Raw genomic sequence first — 18,199 nt, 5'->3', positions numbered from 1 at the left:
CGAGTTGGTGAGCACAGGTTAATTTGGGATTTGCTTGTGCCTTTCCCTGACCACGATTGTGATTGCTGCTTGACCAGGGCTCACACCACAGTCAACCATAAACCCAGTTTCTAACAAACGATAAGACAGAAGTTCTCCTAATTTGTTGATCAATGAATGATGTTAGCCCTTTTTCAAGTGCACAGCTTGTTTAAAAAATAAGCACTGGGGCCCAGATGTTTTCTTCTGAACCCCGTTGCTTCACAATGCTTGGGTTGCTGAATACAAGGGGAGCCTAGTCCTTATTTCACCTCATGACCACCCTGCATTCACTGCCTCCTTATCTTACCTGTGCAAGTTCATTTGCAGCTCTTTTCACTTTTTTTATCAATTTTTTCTTTTATTTTTCTTCCTGTTTCTTTCTCTGTTGTTTTTAGCTTTCTCTACCATGCTTCTGGTTAATGTCTGATGATCCCCAAAAATTAGTGCCAGGTCGTGCCACCTGCACAAATTAAACTGACTTAATCTGCGTGTGACTTTCAATCCTTCTAAAATTTGCTTTGATCCCTTTCAACCATTTACGTTTTTGATTCTGCATCAATTAATGTTCAACATTTGTGTGATAACCTACCGAGCTGCAATCATAATTAGAATTACCTCAAGTCAGATCTCGATTATTATTCCCTTAGGGAGGTGTTTTCAAGCATCCCCACCACTATGTACAGTGGAGATATATATTTCACGCATTTGATGTAGTAATGATGTTTGAAGAAATAAATAAAATACCTTTCGATCAAATCAAGTCAAGTCAAAGAAAGCTTTATTCAACTAATTTTTTAACAGTCACAAAAGCACATAAAAAAGGAAAGACAAGAAAACATGCTATCACAATATTAAACAATTTTAAAAACCATGATCTTGTAGAAACATTAAAATATCAGATGTTATTAAAGCAACAGCCATAGAATCATAAACACATCAAAAAGGCTCTTTATGTTAGACATCCTTTGTTAAATTCGACTTCCTTTGGAGGAGTACCTTTTTAAAAAACATAGCTATGCACCAGGCAATTTGTTCGTTCTCCAACATCTGAAGTCTAATTAATGCAGGGCGGCATTGCCACAATCCCTGTGATTTTCAAAACGGTAAAATCCATGCTTTCCTCAACATAACATAACATTTACAAAATAAAACCAAATGAATTGTGGACTGGGTAGAAAGATTGTCACACAGACAAAGAGGCAGCTCCCGTGACAAGTCATTAATTTGTGGAAGGGTTTCTAGTCTATGGACAATATTCAATCTAAACCAGGTCAATAACCGTCTTTCAAAGCTCCCCGGTACAAATATGAGGTAAAGCTCCATATGGGTGGCAGTTATAGTTAGCTGATGTTGCCTTACACTGGGGTTTAACATTTCTCCTGACATTCTTACTATGCCAATGATTCAAGACACTCCTTTTGAAGGCATTTCTAGAAATCGCCTGTAAGTCAGTAGGGTCAGTAGAGTATTCTGGGTGACCAATATCCTTCATAAAATTGCAGACATACTTTATCCAGGGGATCTTTAAGACACCTTCCAGCTTAAGGCAGTCTTGTATGATTTTCCTATTTAGCTTTGGCTGATCCTTTGACCAGATCATATGCCATAAGAGGGCTGTTTCTAATTTAATAAGGTCTGAAGAGTAAGGAAGACCTAATTCTCCGAGGCAGGCAAAAGAAGGTGTACTAGGTGGCACCAATAGTAAATATCTTAAAAAAGAATTCTCAACAATTTGTATGGGGATGGTATTAGCAAAACCCCATACTCCTGCCCCATACAATGCATTAGCGGTGCACTTGACCTTATAGATTTGAAAATAAATAAATAAATACATTTAAAAAAAAAAAAAAAAAAAGCTTGCCTGGGGGCTCCCCGACTAGTTTTCTTGAGAATGACACCACTGCAGCTGTAGACTTGATGAATGACAGTTTTTTTGCGAGAAAAGCTTGTACCCACACGTCCCCTTAGTTAAATAAAATACCTAGATAGGAAAAACTTTTTGTCTGAGCTAATTGTTGACCATCCATCAACATAGTTTTCATTCTTTGTACCCCACGACCACAACTCGCAACCCGCATCAGCAACCAAACCCCCATTTAATAACTTCAGTCAGTCATTATCATCTAAGGTATTGAGAACATTATAGTACTTATTCACTGGGATGGCATATCTATGTTGTCCCCGCCCCCCGCCCCCGTCCTCCCCTGGTGAGAACTGTGTAGGACCATGTGGCTTGTAGAAATAACCCAGTGGTAGAATGTTGATCCCCGTTTGTTCTATTGACCAGTTAGCCACCCTATCTAGTATTGTTTGAACTAGATCTGGTGACCCAAATTTTAATACTACACAGTCACCCTCTAGTGACTTTTTAGATCTTCCGAACCAGCCGATCCGTCTGGCCATCTTAAACTCTGAAAGGAGTGGGTTTGGTAATTCCGTCCTTGCATTTATCACATGCAACAATTTAGTGCGGACCAATGTTCCCTGGCTCCGTGTGGCATCGAAGGGACGTTGGCCAACACAATAGTGTAGGGTGTTGTTTCCGGAGGGAGATGTAATATGCTTATGCCGGGAAAGTCTCTCAATGACTGGTTCTGTTGTCTTAGAACGCTTTGTGACTGAGCTTTCTCACTACGTGCATAACTAAACCTATTAGGGGGGGGTTCCTTTTGAATGTTCAAAAGCCATTCTTGAATGGTGCTTGGGGCCTGTGCTGTGTTGTGTGGCCTTCCCAAGGCCACTGTGTTATGGCGGTGTAGTGGGGGTTCCAATGGAGCAATTTGAGGTGCTTCCACTATGCTGGGGCCTAAAGTTCCAGACTGTATAGTCAAGAGCCGCCAATAGTGTTAGTCAGGGCGGGCTTAATTCTACATTCACATGTATTAGTCAGGTGTGGCTGGGGAGGCTGAGTACTCATCTGGCTGGACTGATTTGTGTAAACACTACCTGCGAGCTATTCTAATTTACCTATGCCGCTTCCAGTCTAGATAACTTTTGTATCAGAGGGTTCAATAAAACTGAGAAAACCTCCCCCATTTTTGTCCAGAACTCCCCGATATCAGTGATCTGCAGAGGGGATAGAGTTGTTAGGGTAGGCTCTTTATTAGCAGTGCTAGTAGCTGGACAATTCCCCTCCTCCTCTTCTTCTTCCTCCTCCGTAAATTTACTTTTGCGCCCTCTTTTTGGTAGAGGATGAGATTAATTACCAGAGCCCTGCCCTTTTCTTTTCGTGGACTGGATTAAGGGACTACTCCCCTGATTAATTTTACTTTTTTGGCCTCTGGTAATTACTTAAGGCCGAGTTGATATGTTGCTTGTCTTTGGGGCATCATTAGCTTTGGGTACCTGATTGAGCGAAGCATTAGTCAAAGAGGAACTATGTTGGGAGTTAGTAAGGTCTACAGGGCCAGACATTGCACGCTGACTTAAGGGGAGTAGTGGCTCGAATGATAGTCTTCGCTCTGTAAGTGCAATTTCATGAATAAGGGCTGATTCTGCCCTCAACAGAAATGCATCCAAAGTCCCCACCACTCCCTGGCCTGTTAATGGTTTCCGTTTATTCAATGTTTTCGGTGCCATTTTTCTCTATTGATATTCGTTGTAGTTGCAATAATATACCCTCGTACCTTAGTCCTAATGATCAGTTTGAGGTCCATCAAAGTCCGGGGCACAGGATAAAAGTGGTGTGGCCCGGCCTGGCAACTTTTGGCATCTGACGGGTGCAGATGGGCCCGCCCTTGGCCCGGGCTTCGCCCCGGGTGCGGCCCGGGGGAGCCTGCGCTGACTTTTAAAGTGTCTCCAGGCGCGTTAGAGTGATGACGGCGGCTCTTGCCGCTAAGACTGCTTGAAGCTAAAGTCCACTGGCACCGTAGGTACTGCCCACCAACACCACCAACACCAAAAGCACAGAAGCAGGTCCCATGCTGCGGGAGCCCGCGCCGATTTTTAAAGCGCCTCCAGGCGTGTTAGAGTGATGACGACGGCTCCTGCCTCTAAGACTGCTGGAAGCTAAAGTCCACTGGCACCATGGGTACTGCCCGCCAACACCAAAAGCACAGAAGCGCGTCCCACGCTGCGGGAGCCCACACCATTTTTTAAAGGGCCTCCAGGCATGTTAGAGTGATGACGGCGGCTCCTGACGCTAAGACTCCTGGAAGCTGAAGTCCATTGGCTCCGTAGGTACTGCCCGCCAACACCACCAACACCAAAAGCACAGAAGTGGGTAACTTATGTCCTCAGTCATTCGCATCGGGAATCAGAGGCAAGACAGTGGCATGAGACGTTGCATGGATTCAGAGGTGCATTTGCTGTTGAGTATAAAATCAGCCGGAGTGAGACACGGAAGGAGAAGCGAGGTTTCAGTTTCGTAGCATGAGAGTGCAAAGCTGCTGTCCATGCCTAGGCCTGGAGCCTCAGCACACCTCCAGGCCCGAGGGCGCCCCCAATAACACCCACATGCAACAGCACACCCTGGACATTGGACGGAACATGCAACCATTACGACAGGAAAAGCTTCAGAGTAACAAGTGCCCTGAACACAGAACAGAGCCCTAAGTAGGATATGGGATCATATCAATGAGCAACAGCTAATGACTAAGAGACAAGTTGTAACATTCATTTACAAGTACCCTGTACCAGGAACAATAATTCATTTTGTTAACATAATTTATGCGCAGGAGATGTTCATATGTTTCCTCAATTTAAACAGCAATGTAATTCCAAAAATATAAAGCATGTCACAGTGTCTTACCTGAATTGAAAGCTCTTTCCCTTCTCTGTGAATCAGAACGTGGTGTAGGTTTCTCCTGGCAAAGTTTGCTGAATCTATAGTTAGCACAGTGGGACCTTCCTGGTTCATTTGGTATCGTACTTGCAAACTTCCTTAGAAAGATAAAAAAAAACTTTACTTTGTAATGTTATAAAACAGTGAACGAAACATTATGAAACAATATACAATTACAAGTAGAATTAGAATGTATATACCCCAAATCACCAGAATTATTTGGTGTTTTAGGGATCTTCCAAAACATTTGTTACAGTTGACTTCGTGGTTCAGGGAGGTACTGAGAAGGCTACACTACAATGCAGGGTAACGCTATTGATTTTTATTCCCCATTCCCGTCCATGTACACGGATCATGCAAAACTTTGCTAATTAACAGAATCCCAGGATAAGTGTGTATATATTCGCGGTTACAGTCGAAAGAATTTGTGACAGGGCACGTTCTGGTACAATGTGCATCATTATTCCAATCAAGAGTATTGCATCTTGTAATGCAAGGTATAAAGATAGCTCATTTGAAGGAACAATAACTTTTGACCCCTTATCTCTTCCCCATTTTAGAATACAACCTGGAATATCCATTCCTTTGTTGGATAGTGTCTGTCGGGGAATTAGGTGATGTTAGACTTAGGATCTTCCAGGGGAACTTTGGCGTGGTCTAGGCAGGTTGCACAAACCGTCTATTTCTGTATTATTTATGTACAACCAATGAATGCTCTCATGTCAAAGACAGCCATCTATCGTTGCAACTGTACAAATTGTCCCACTACAGATATGTAATTGTAAATGTTAATTGCATTGATATAGCATTTACTACCCCTGATGAGGCATTGAAATGCTTTTCAGAGAGTAGCACAGCACTGCAAAACCAAGGTTGAGTTGTTAAGTAAGAATACTAAAAGGGTTTGATTTCTTCTTCATGGGGATTAGTGATGGAAATTGTGTTAACTAAGTAATCATTGAGATTTCATGCCTTAAGTGTACAGGTTAAGAGGGATAGGTAGGGTGTTTTAGTGGATTACTTGAGGGCAATGTAAATTTGTATTGGGAGTGGTGGATATGTGCACCTGTTGATTGGATTAATAAGATAAAGGAGGAATACATGAGGGAAAAGTTTGGAAAGGGTTATTTTGTAATCCATTGTAGTAGTATAGAGTTGGGATGAGTCAGAGAGTGGAGGGTGGAGCATAGTTTGAAAGAAGTTTAGGATGAGTCAAAGAGTAGAGGTATAGGTAACCTTCACTGGCTTCCAGTTAAAGAGCGCATTAAATTCAAGGCACTGTGCTTGATTCATAAAGTTTTGTGTGGAGGCAGTCCAATGGAATACCATAAATTATTCCAATGGTACACGCCTAGATTCTCTCTAAGATCAGCCAATCAGGGACTGGTAACTTCCCCTAAAATTAAGAAAGCGAAATGGGGAGGTAGATGCCTCTCTTCTTTAAAGCCCAAACTCTGGAACAAACTGCCTCTTCACATCAGATCCCAGGCAGTTCGGTCGAAATTCCGGGGCCAACTGAAAACCTGGCTTTTTCCCACTTAGTAAGGATCTGACTTTCGGACTTCACATTTTTCCTTTGCTCTCTCCAGTGCCAAGACGCCTTGGCATTTGAGCGCTTTATAAACTTTTACTTACTCACTTTCTAGTGTTGTAAGGGGTCCCGTCCCCCCAATATTTCAATAGTTAAGTACGTATACACACATTTGTTAAATAGATTTACACATTGTGACAAATATGTTTTACCATAGAAAACAAACCTCTAAGCATACGACTCATCAAATTATATCTTATCTATATCTTAAAAATTATTAAATGTAATACTTTAGTAATATGTAAGGATTTAGATACTTACCCAGCATTATAATATATAGGCAAAATGTATACAAGTATACATAGTTAGACTCCCTGACATAAATATCCGTGAATAAATATGGTACTTATTGGTTTTTTATTTACTATTGAAGTTGATTGTACATTATAAACAGCCATATGTACATGTGGGTAATATCATTTACAGGCTGAGGCATTCACATTTTAGTTATGTATAAGATATAATTGTTTTCTTTTTTATCCTATTTTCTTTTATCCATAAATAATACTTATATACAAAGAAATACTCTTTTAAAAAAAAAACATATTGTGACACAGTGCAGTTCTTCAATAAGCATTGCCAATTCATTATGCATTGTTTCTTGCTTTTGGTATATGCATTCCTGTATTTCTATTAATTTTTAAATCCTCAAGGTATCATCAGAGCCACTTCTTTTTACCCTGGTTATGGAGACAATGGCAGTAATGGTACAGGTGGGTAAACATATTCACATTATGTCCAATGTGTGGGAGATGTTTTAATATTCCTCAATAATGAGGGGAAAGACCTGGAACATATCACTGAGGACCTTAAAAAAATTGGGACAGTATCCGGGCAGAATAATGAAATGTGCGTATCTTGTCTATGCTCCTGAAGTCATTAGATGTGTTTGGGAACAAAAGAAAATAAAGTACGTGGGTGTCCATGTATTCTAAATGGATGGCAACTTGGTGGGCATCAACTCCTCAAAAAAATTATCATTCACCGGAGGTGAGGTATTGCTTTGGGGGAAAAAACTCTGTCTGCTATGTGCAAGATGGTACAGTTTCTAAAACATTCGTATTTTATTTTGCAACCATTCAGTATAGATGCTGATCCCTTTTTTCTTGGAAACTGAATAATCCACAATGTATGCACTCAATGTGGAGTTGGCAAAGACACAAAGTGTTTCTCAGCAAACTATCACTCTCTTTCAAGGAAGTGGTACTAGGTGCAGCTAAGCTGAAGCACTATAACCAAACAGAACAAATGCAGTGGTTACTGTGATGAGTAACAGATTAGAGGCAACCCGCGATCCAGTTCCTATGCTGGTAGTTGGTGGTGAGTCGACACTGACATACATCTTCTCACAAAACTTCCCGATGCCTCAGGGAACAGATTTGCTAAGAACCATCTGTCATTGCTGGCTCCAAATATTGCAGATGATTGCCACCAAGATGACATATTCATTTGTTTTACTGCATTGGAGAATACTTATGCTACCTAAATTGCAGAGAGATCCAGACTTCTTACCAAGCGATCCTCTCACTAGTCAATAGGACATCTTACATAAGAAGATTCCCTGTAGTATACTGGTGTAGGTCCACAGGCCCAGAAACCCAGTAAAGCAATGTTTGATACCTATGATGCCCAAACCCTTATTTTGAGAGTGAAGAGGGAAGTTGTATACTCAATACAAAGTCTTTCCTATTCAGACCCATGGAAGAGTTAATCTAAGCTCAGGAAAATTGCCTCCACAACAAATTAAGAATTCAAATATTGCATTAAGCATAATGTCTGTGGACAAGGACTGCTAACGAAGGCAAAATGAAAGCATTGCCCTTCCAGCAAAAGTCAAGACTTTTTCAAAAGTCTTCTGTGTGTAACTGAGAATAACCAATTGCTCTCAATACAGGGCCATTAATCTTCAAGACAAAGGCTCTGTAGCACCCTGATTACTATATGTTATCACTTACACACAAACTGACTGAAGTTGATCACACAACGCTGTGGCTTGACTCCAAACAGAACATACTCCCACTCTGACAGCATGAAAACAGAAGAACCTAACCATATGGATCCCAATGTCAAATATCCTGATTCATCCTGTGCAGGAAACTCCTACCGTTGAGCTGTTTTCCATATTGTACAGCTTTTTTAAGCAGTTCTCATTTCTAGTTTGTCCTATGGTATTGAAACGATGCCATTCATTGTCTGTGTCAAACTCACATCTCAGTGAAATTATTGCAATCATTTTAATGTCCCTGAGAATAATTTTCCACAATGCCACACCTTCATTACCTGGGGCCATATGAAGGCTGCAGCACATTTTCGTGGATTGCGTTGGGTGCACTTTTCAAAAGGTGTGCCTAGTGCAATCCAGGAAAATGCACCACATTATGGTGAATTGGGTGCCCTCGGGGCAGACGCGTACTCCTCTGCCCTCGGGGCAGCGCACTCATGTGAAAAAAGGAGCAGCTGCTTTAAAGCTGCTAGGTGTTTTCACAGTGAAGGTGGCAACCCGCTTGCAGTTTTGAAGCAAATTAGAGATCCCCTTGCTGGTGGGTGCAGTCAGTGACTGGACCCACCTGCAAAGAGATGTCTGGGGTCAATGGGACCCCTTCCCCTGCCAGAAGGCTCAATCAGGGGATTTCTCTTTTAATGTGCAATACACCACAAATGTTGAAGTGCATAATCTAGGGCATGGGGAAAGGGAGTCGAAAGCTGTCTTGGAAAGCATTACATTAAGAAAAACGCATCCAGATGCAAAAGGTCAGATAGTCAAACCAAATCGAAACAATCTTTATTCGATTTACAACAAACCACAAAAGATAAAACAAACGTATACAATAAAACAACTATGGAATTGATAAAATGATAAGATAATTTTGAAACCAATCATTTAAATACCTTCTTCATAAAAGGCAGCATCTTAATAGTCCTAGACAAAGTGCATACAGGCCCAATTTAAAACTGCTCAAGCCATCATTTTTAAAGTTTCTCCATCTATATAACAAGGTTAACAGCGCTCCATTGTTTTCCTGCTCTTTGCTACTGATTATGAAAGGAGCACACACTAAAACACACGTCTTTGCTCCATAAAAGCAGCAAGTACTGTATAGTTTCATTATCTCAATAGTCGAATAGTTTAAGATTGGTTTAAGAAATTGAATAAAATAAATCCTATAAAATTTAAAAAAAAACAGGAAGTGCAGCAATGGCTGGGAGGAATTCCACCACAAGGTCAGGGAGGCAAAGTGGATTTCCATTGATGAACATCCTCCTAAACACATGCTAATCTTCACAATGCGCCTGCCCTACAGAGAAAAACAAGCAATCTTTCTCATCTGTTCAGCTCCAAGGGGAATAAAACGCTAAATCTATCAATGCTAAAATTAAAAAATAATTCTTCACAGAACTTTTTAGTGTATTCCCGATCCGAACGCTGGTTTATATAAAGGACCCTAGAACTGTTCTTCACTAGCCTTTTTATCTGATTTAACTAAAGTGATCGTGCACAAAAATAATAGACAAGCCTAATTCATTAAAAGACCTGAATACATAATTCAGCCAGGGAATAGAGGCCTCCTTCAAGTTTTAGGCAATCTACGATTACCTCCCTATTACACAATTCAAACAGGGAATAAAGAGACCTCTTTCTAGTTTTAGGCAGTCTATGAGTACCTCCCTATTAAAAGTAGCCTTAGTGTTGTTCCAAATTCTAACCCAAAACATCATAAATTCAACTCCACTTGTAAAATAAAAAGTGAGCTCGAGGGCGGGAGATCAAAAAGTCACCTGCAGATACGTTTTTCTTGGACCTGCAGAACAGATGGATTTTGACAACCCCCGATCCTGGCGCCATACATGGCTGTTGGAACACATTGTTGTTTATATAGTTTTAAAAAGGGTAAAACTTAATCCTTAAAGATTGTATGTGTGAGATTTAAAATGACCCGGCAGTCCAACTTAATGTAATAAATTAAACGAAAAGATATGGCTGCCAGGAACCACCTGAATTGAAGATAATCCCAAGATAACAAAACTTAATCACACAGCTCATTGACCTTTTCCTAACTATCAATACTTTTCTTCCCTGGGTCACACACCATAATATGGGATTTCCCAAAGTTTGTAGCTAAATCCAGACTACACATAAAGGAGGCAAAGGATTCCACTAAGCCGTGCACGGGTATCAGGGTCCTAGCTATCAAAATCGCATCATCAGTGTACAATAACGGGGGTGCTGATATATTTGCCTTTTTTGGAACACATTTTCCCAGGACTTAAGTTGTTAACATATAAAATAGACAAATGAGAAGCCAGGATGCAACCCTGTTGCAACACAAAGGCTAAAGTAAAAACATTTATGGGTTCCACAGCAGGACTTTAGCACTCATTGGTAGCAAAATATTTGTGCAAAAATTATAAGAAATTTACAATGGTGACCTCAATGCATATATCCAAGAGCTTTAACCAGAGATTAGCCTTGTTGACAAAATCAAAAGCTGTGGACAGATCCATAAATGCTAAGTACATCGCACCTTTTCTTACAATCGTGCATTTACCCAGGATCAATTGTAAATTTAGGCATTGTCCACTGTACCAGCCCAGGGCGAAAACCATGTTGAAAAGGGGATAAGATGTGTTGGAAACGGGGTAGCATGGTGCAGAGCGGGCGGGCCAAACTCAAGAGGATATGTGTAAAGCGTCCGCGCAGCACACACAGACGACACACAAGGCACACTACAAAAAGAGACCACACCAGTTTAGGTGAAAAATAGCATATGAATTATGCACAACACAGCAATAAGTAATCACAGGGGTGAACACGGTGCCAACTGGCACACGGTAGTCATGTACAGAAGGGAACTATTTACAGGGCAGGACCACTTGGGCCGCTGCCAGAACCATCACAAGAGTATGTGGAATAAAGGAAGGTGCAAGGAATAGATGTAGAGTCCAGTAGCTGTAGCTTTAGGGGACAAACACTTTCAGCATGGCTGTAACAACATTAGCACCACAGTATTGTCATAAGGCCTAAACCTGGGGCATAAATCACATTAGCATGACGCATTAGGCAGGAACATCCCATTAGCATCAATAATGAACGTAGAGCAGCCCGTACCTACTGGCAAGGTCAGGAACTTAGCCGTGTCTCATGATAGGCCTCAATCGCTGTGTGAGCGGGCCTGAAACAGCAACACCTCAACACCTCCTTAGACATAGAGACACAAGCTTTGTAGACTCATTGGCCAGCGACACCTTAAATCAGGCCCCTTATGCATTAAACCTTCTTAGTATTAGGTATAAACAGGTGAACATCATGGCATTATCATAGGCCTTATATACCAGACCAGCCTAAGCCCCCTTACCATGTAGGCGTCACCATGAACAACAGAAAGACATTGAGATGCAGCATCTCACATGTGGCATGCAGGCATGAAACACAAACAGCATGGGGCAATACTGTCTCTAGGCCTTAATCACAACGTGCATAGATCCACCTCACTGCATTGGACAAATGCAAAAACAACAGTTGATGGACAGAATGCGCTCACCCCAGTACAGAGATCTGGGCCTAAATCTATCGTTTTTTGCATTCCACACCACCCCAGTTCAGACATGGCCATATGCAAATCAGCCTTGACCCTGTGCCTCATGGGAACAGTCCAACCCGAACTGCCAAGCCATGTCTTCCCTGCACCGGAATCAAGTATCCTAGGACCGGTTTCTGGCTATCAGCCGTCATCAGCCAGGATAGCTTGACTCCAGTGGTGTGGAGAGCAAGGGACTCGCGTCCGAGCATACCTGTCCCACTCGGGGTGACAAATACAAAAACAACAGTTGATGGACAGAATGCAGAACAATGTCATACATTCACCCCAGTACAGAGATTTGGGCCTAAATCCATCGTTTTTTTGCACTCCACACCACCCCAGTACAGACATGGTCATATGCAAATCAGCCTTGACCCTGTACCTCATGGGAACAGTCCGGCCCGAACTGCCAAGCCATGTCTTCCCTGCACCGGAATCAAGCATCCTAGGACCGCTTTCTGGCTATCAGCCGTCATCAGCCAGGATAGCCTGACTCCAGTGGTGTGGAAAGCACGGGACTCGTGTCCGAGCATACCTGTCCCACTCGGGGTGACAAATACAAAAAAAACAGTTGATGGACAGAATGCAGAACAATGTCATACATTCACCCCAGTACAGAGATTTGGGCCTAAATCCATAGTTTTTTTGCACTCCACACCACCCCAGTACAGACATGGTCATATGCAAATCAGCCTTGACCCTGTACCTCATGGGAACAGTCCAGCCCGAACTGCCAAGCCATGTCTTCCCTGCACCGGAATCAAGCATCCTAGGATCGGTTTCTGGCTATCAGCCGTCATCAGCCAGGATAGCCTGACTCCAGTGGTGTGGAGAGCACGGGACTCGCGTCCGAGCATACCCGTCCTACTCGGGGTGACAAATACAAAAACAACAGTTGATGGACAGAATGCACTACAATGTCATACATTCACCCCAGTACAGAGATCTGGGCCTAAATCCATCATTTTTTTGCACTCCACACCACCACAGTACAGACATGGCCATATGCAAATCAGCCTTGACCCTGTGCCTCATGGGAACAGTCCAGCCCGAACTGCCAAGCCATGTCTTCCCTGGACCGGAATCAAGCATCCTAGGACCGGTTTCTGGCTATCAGCCATCATCAGCCAGGATAGCTTGACTCCAGTGGTGTGGAGAGCACGGAACTCATGTCTGAGCATACCTGTCCCACTCGGGGTGACAAATGCAAAAACAACAGTTGCTCACTAACCACTGGTCGTAAGCTATCCTAGCTGAAGACGGCTGATAGCCAGACACCTTAGACACCCCCACTGCTGCTAGGGATTTGCTGGGCTGATGTCTGCCTGAGCCACATGTTGTAGTGGTACCAGGCCTAAGGGGAGCCATGTTTGACTGATTAATAGACATTGGGCTACCCCTTGCCATTCCCAAATGATTCATACCGCTCATTTGGGCAGAGATTCAGACAACGCATGAAAATCAGTGAGAACTAATATCCCAGAACTACCAGGGGGAGCCTTTGCAACATTAGAAGGGCAAGCTGTGACTCTATAGCTTCTAGGTGATGGTTCAAAGGGAACAGCTCCCACCAGAAAAGCTCTTTCATTTTAGAAAAACAACCCTCCATGAGATGCTTGCTATCGCCGCAATCAGTTTGCGTACTAGCCTTTGCCAGGTTAGTCCAAGTACCCCACTTTAATCTCTTACTTTTAACTGCCTTTACAGGGCTACTTGAGCGGCCTGTGCTAGACTTCCAGTTTGTTTTGTAGCCAACTCCAGGGAATTTGCATGGGTAACAGGAGGTGACATAACCAAAGATGATGGTACTGGTTCAACTGCAGAGAATATACCAGAGCTGTGTCAGAATTCAAAGAGAGTTTGAGTGCTATTTCGATGCTAATAACACCCACAGCCCTTTCTAACATTCTGTCAATAGAGGTACTTTTGGCTGCAAAAATAGGAGCAGGTGATGCACGAATGATCTTCTTTTTCCCCATCTTGCTTTATAGTCAATACAGAAAATCAAATGACTCCCCCAGTTTCCAAGGCTACCCACAACACTATTACCTCCTATTACCTTGGATGGCAAGTGTAGAATGGTTACCTTCCAGGAAGCAAATCAAAGAGAAGCAGCCCAGCCTCTTCCAGGCTCTGATCTGTGCCGATGGGCCCACTCTTGGCCCTGGCATGTACTCAAACCCATCCACCTGCATCACATGGGTCTCCTGTGATAGTTATAGCCAAGCTAGCCCCTCCTCCTGGGCTAACAGTGGGATTGTAAGAGAGGTGGTCCCCAAACAAGCCTCCTCACAATAAGGATCCTCTCAGCAGTGACCCATGCCTACAGGTCTCCCACGATGGCTATTGTCCAGATAGCCATACCTCCTGGGCTCACAGCAGGATTTTAGGGGCTATGGACCCTAAACAAGCCTCCTCACAACAAGGCTCCTCTCAGCAGTGACCAGTGCCCGTGGATCTCCCATGATGGTTATAATCCAGATAGCCCCTCCTACTGGGCTCAAAGCAGGAGTGTAAGGGATGTGGTACTCAAACAAGCCTTCTCACAAAATGCTCCACTCAGCAGTATTTCTCTCTTTGTGTGAAATTCACCACCAATGTTTATTTGCATAATCTAGGACTTGGGGCAAAGTGAGGTGAAAGCTTTCTTGGAAAACATTACATGGAGAAAGTCTCATCCAGATGCAAAAGGTAACAGATAATGCAGACTGGTGCTGGCTATTTAGAGCACCACAACTGATACATTATGTTCCATTTACACTGATCACTTATTTTAAATGTGATTGTTCTTTTCACAATGGAAATTGCACTAATTATGCCTGTGTAATCTACTGCTTATAACGCTCTCCCAATCTAAAAAATTAATGGGGAGTATTATTGATATATATATATCTTGTCTATTTTGCGATAGATCAAGTTCCTGAAAACTTGAGAGGTGGAAACAGGGAGAGAAAACTCTGTAAATTGGAATCTATATACATACTCCTGTTCAACACTAAGACTCCTCATGGATTAAATGTGGAGGAAGATTTACATGTACACTTAGTGTAATTTTGAGTTCCATTTCAAAGATTTTAAAACATAATTTATAAATTAAAAAATCGGAGGAAGGAAGAAGACTTTGTATATATATGTAACAAGAAAATTAGAATTAATGTTAAATAAGTCCAATTGTATCTATGTATCAGGTCGTGTTTGAAAGAGGACAAGGGTTAAAACGTTTTTGCGGAGAGAAAAACAGCAAAAGTGTTTGCAATTTTATAATATGGAACAACAGGCTTACCTGAAGTACTTGCCATCGGGAATTGCCGTGAGGGGAACGGCGGGAGAAGCGAAAAGCGGAGGCACACGCCGGGAGGTGAGGGAGGCGTCCCGAGAGACCGGACCACACTCCCGAGCATTCCCTCTGCCACAAGCGCGCCCGTGACGCGCAGTGAGCGCCGGAGGCGCCGGATAAAGGCTGACCCCCCGGGAGCCCAGTGGGGGAACAACAGGCTTACCTGAAGTACTTGCCATCGGGCATTGCCGTGAGGGGAACGGCGGGAGAAGCGAAAAGAGGAGGCACACGCCGGGAGGTGAGGGAGGCGTCCCGAGAGACCGGACCACACTCCCCAGCATTCCCTCTGCCACAAGCGCGCCCGTGACGCGCAGTGAGCGCCGGAGGCGCCGGATAAAGGCTGACCCCCCGGGAGCCCAGTGGGGGAACAACAGGCTTACCTGAAGTACTTGCCATCGGGCATTGCCGTGAGGGGAACGGCGGGAGAAGCGAAAAGCGGAGGCACACGCCGGGAGGTGAGGGAGGCGTCCCGAGAGACCGGACCACACTCCCCAGCATTCCCTCTGCCACAAGCGCGCCCGTGACGCGCAGTGAGCGCCGGAGGCGCCGGATGAAGGCTGAACCCCCCTATCGCCCCGCGAGTCGCGCGCGGGAGAAGCCCGGGACAAGGGCGGGGCCATCTGTGGCCGTCAGGGGCCAGAAGAGGCCGGGCAGGGCCACCCCCCTTGGCACGAGCTGTGAGTACCATTGAAGGATAATCCGTGGAAAAGCCACATGTTTCCCCTTGCATTTTAACTTACAGTCTACTGGATACTGTCAAAGCAATACCAGAAATGTCTGTCCAAAGTACATTGCCGGATAATTATTTACTTAAAGTGGTGTCAAAAATCAACTGCGACAGGAGGAAGTCATTAGGGAAAAGTACTATTGCAGACCCTCCATTGACTCTGCCCGTCGATGTAAATAATCATGTAAACTCTGACAATATTGCTAATGATAAGGACGCTCCTGTAGAACTTGATAATAGCATCATCAGTATAAACGTCGAAGCGACTAAGGCCTCAGATAAGTCAATAATGGGGGAAGATGACCAAGGTGATAATGTTGGGGGGACACCTCAGCAATTTGGGAGGGCTTCCAAATTTATGCGAGCCTGTAGAAAACCAATAACCAAGCGAGGTAGTCATATCTCTAGAAGAAAAAAAGATACGACCCAACCGGAACACACCGATGATTTAGTTACCCCAAACCAAGATAAATATGCTTTCTTAAGGCCAGACCTAATTGACTCATTAACGAGTACTATTCTCAGCAAACTTAGTATGGTGGTAGAGCCATTGCTTATTAAGATAGGAGATCTCCAGGAGGAAGTAGCTAGGTTAAGGGGCTTGGTGGGTAATCATGCAGACAACATGGAAAAATCCCTAGCCGACATTAAAAAGTCAATCTGTTCCGTTACGGTTCCCAGTAGGGATAAGGAGCAGCCTCAAGTCTCTACTAGTGCCCCCCCCCCTAATACTAGGAAACACACCTCTAATGAACAACCAAATCTACAGAAACCACTACCCACATCAACTCAGGAGGTGGGAAGAACTTCAAACCAATTAAATAATGGGGGTACAAGTACCTTGCCGGGTATTAAACCATCAGTCCCCATGCAAGCCCCCACTCAAGTATCAGCACCAGTGGTGCTAGTTCCAACTGATACGATAGGAGGATCTAATGGGGTGCCCATTAGGACTTGTAGACGCCCTGTTGATCTACCACCCGACTGTGTACCTTATGTGGTGGTTTTAACTAATGTCCCCATTCTTGCTCAGCCCCCAAGTGAATATGAGACACCTGATTCTCTGAGAAATAAAACCATTTCCTGGCTTAACCGTCATTGTGGCTACCCAGTTGGCTATTCTGACCAAATTGTCTCCATCAGAAGAGTCAACTGGATAGGGAACACCAAAAAAATTGGCAGAGGGGATTGTGTGATAATAAATTTTAAACATCCACAACATGTGGCAACAGTCTTGCTTAGAGCGGCCGCAATTACACAGTCGGAGACTGAAGTAATTGCAAGACCACTGGGCTACTTCTATAATCACCTTGGTGGGCAACTACCATTAAACGGTAAAGAGAGGGCTCCGAGTAACTCTGCCTATCCACCTATGATGAATAGACCAATGATGCCTAACTTCTTTTTTGGCCCACAAAATGGTTCATTCAACCCTCCGCTGCATATGGGGAATTCTATGTCTGGGGGGAATGTTCCCTTAATTTACACCCCCAACCCATTTGTACCATTTGGTAACACCCCTTTGTTTGACAACGGAATGGTTTATCAGGTCCCTACTCAGAATAGGTTTCAGTCCCTGAGTCACCTAGACCAGAATGATTGACATGAGATTGAACCTCCCGGGGATCTAAGGTTTAGTACTCCAATTGAAGGAGACGTTTTGTTAATTGAAGAAACGGCCACTGTATGTTTGAACTGTACTTTGACTAGGGGAGATATCCCAACCCTCACACCTAACATAGAGCTTTTTAATATAGAGAATAACATGCCCTTATCTAGTGTTGAATCGCTAAATGCTAGCAAAGAAAAGATTACCTGTTACATTGCTAGCTGGAACATTGCGGGAATTACGGCCAAGGAGGATGCCTTAGGCTGGAATGATTTTGTGTACCTGTTTGACATCCTGTGTTTCCAGGAAACCTGGAGTAAAATTTTTAAAGGCATTGAGGGATATGTGTCCTATGAACTCTCAGCATCACCCTCAATTCACGGTAGAGCTAAGGGCGGTCTGTTGGTGTTAATTTCTGTCAAATTACCTGTTCTTGTGAAAAAATGTGTTAATGTGGGGGCGCATTCGCAAATTTTATGGCTTACACTAGAATCTGGCAGAAACATTTTACTGATAAATTTCTATAACAATGTTTTTGACAACACTAGACAT

General features: G+C 43.4%; 1 protein-coding gene across 1 annotated transcript in view; it reads right to left on the bottom strand.

The window, feature by feature from the left end:
* LOC144824265 (contactin-associated protein-like 5) overlaps window positions 1-18,199 on the bottom strand; it is a 1,259,345-nt gene that overhangs the window by 117,965 nt on the left and 1,123,181 nt on the right. Inside the window, exon 20 of the mRNA XM_078683400.1 lies at window positions 4,772-4,902. Within this exon, the coding sequence (XP_078539526.1) occupies window positions 4,772-4,902 (131 nt within the window). The remainder of the gene's footprint in view (window positions 1-4,771; window positions 4,903-18,199) is intronic.

The sequence above is a fragment of the Lissotriton helveticus genome, chromosome 3_1 (genome assembly GCF_964261635.1).
Source record: "Lissotriton helveticus chromosome 3_1, aLisHel1.1, whole genome shotgun sequence".
Lineage (NCBI taxonomy): Eukaryota > Metazoa > Chordata > Amphibia > Caudata > Salamandridae > Lissotriton > Lissotriton helveticus.
The sequence above is the reverse complement of the archived record's forward strand: the minus strand, read 5'-3'. Positions and strand labels throughout refer to the sequence as shown.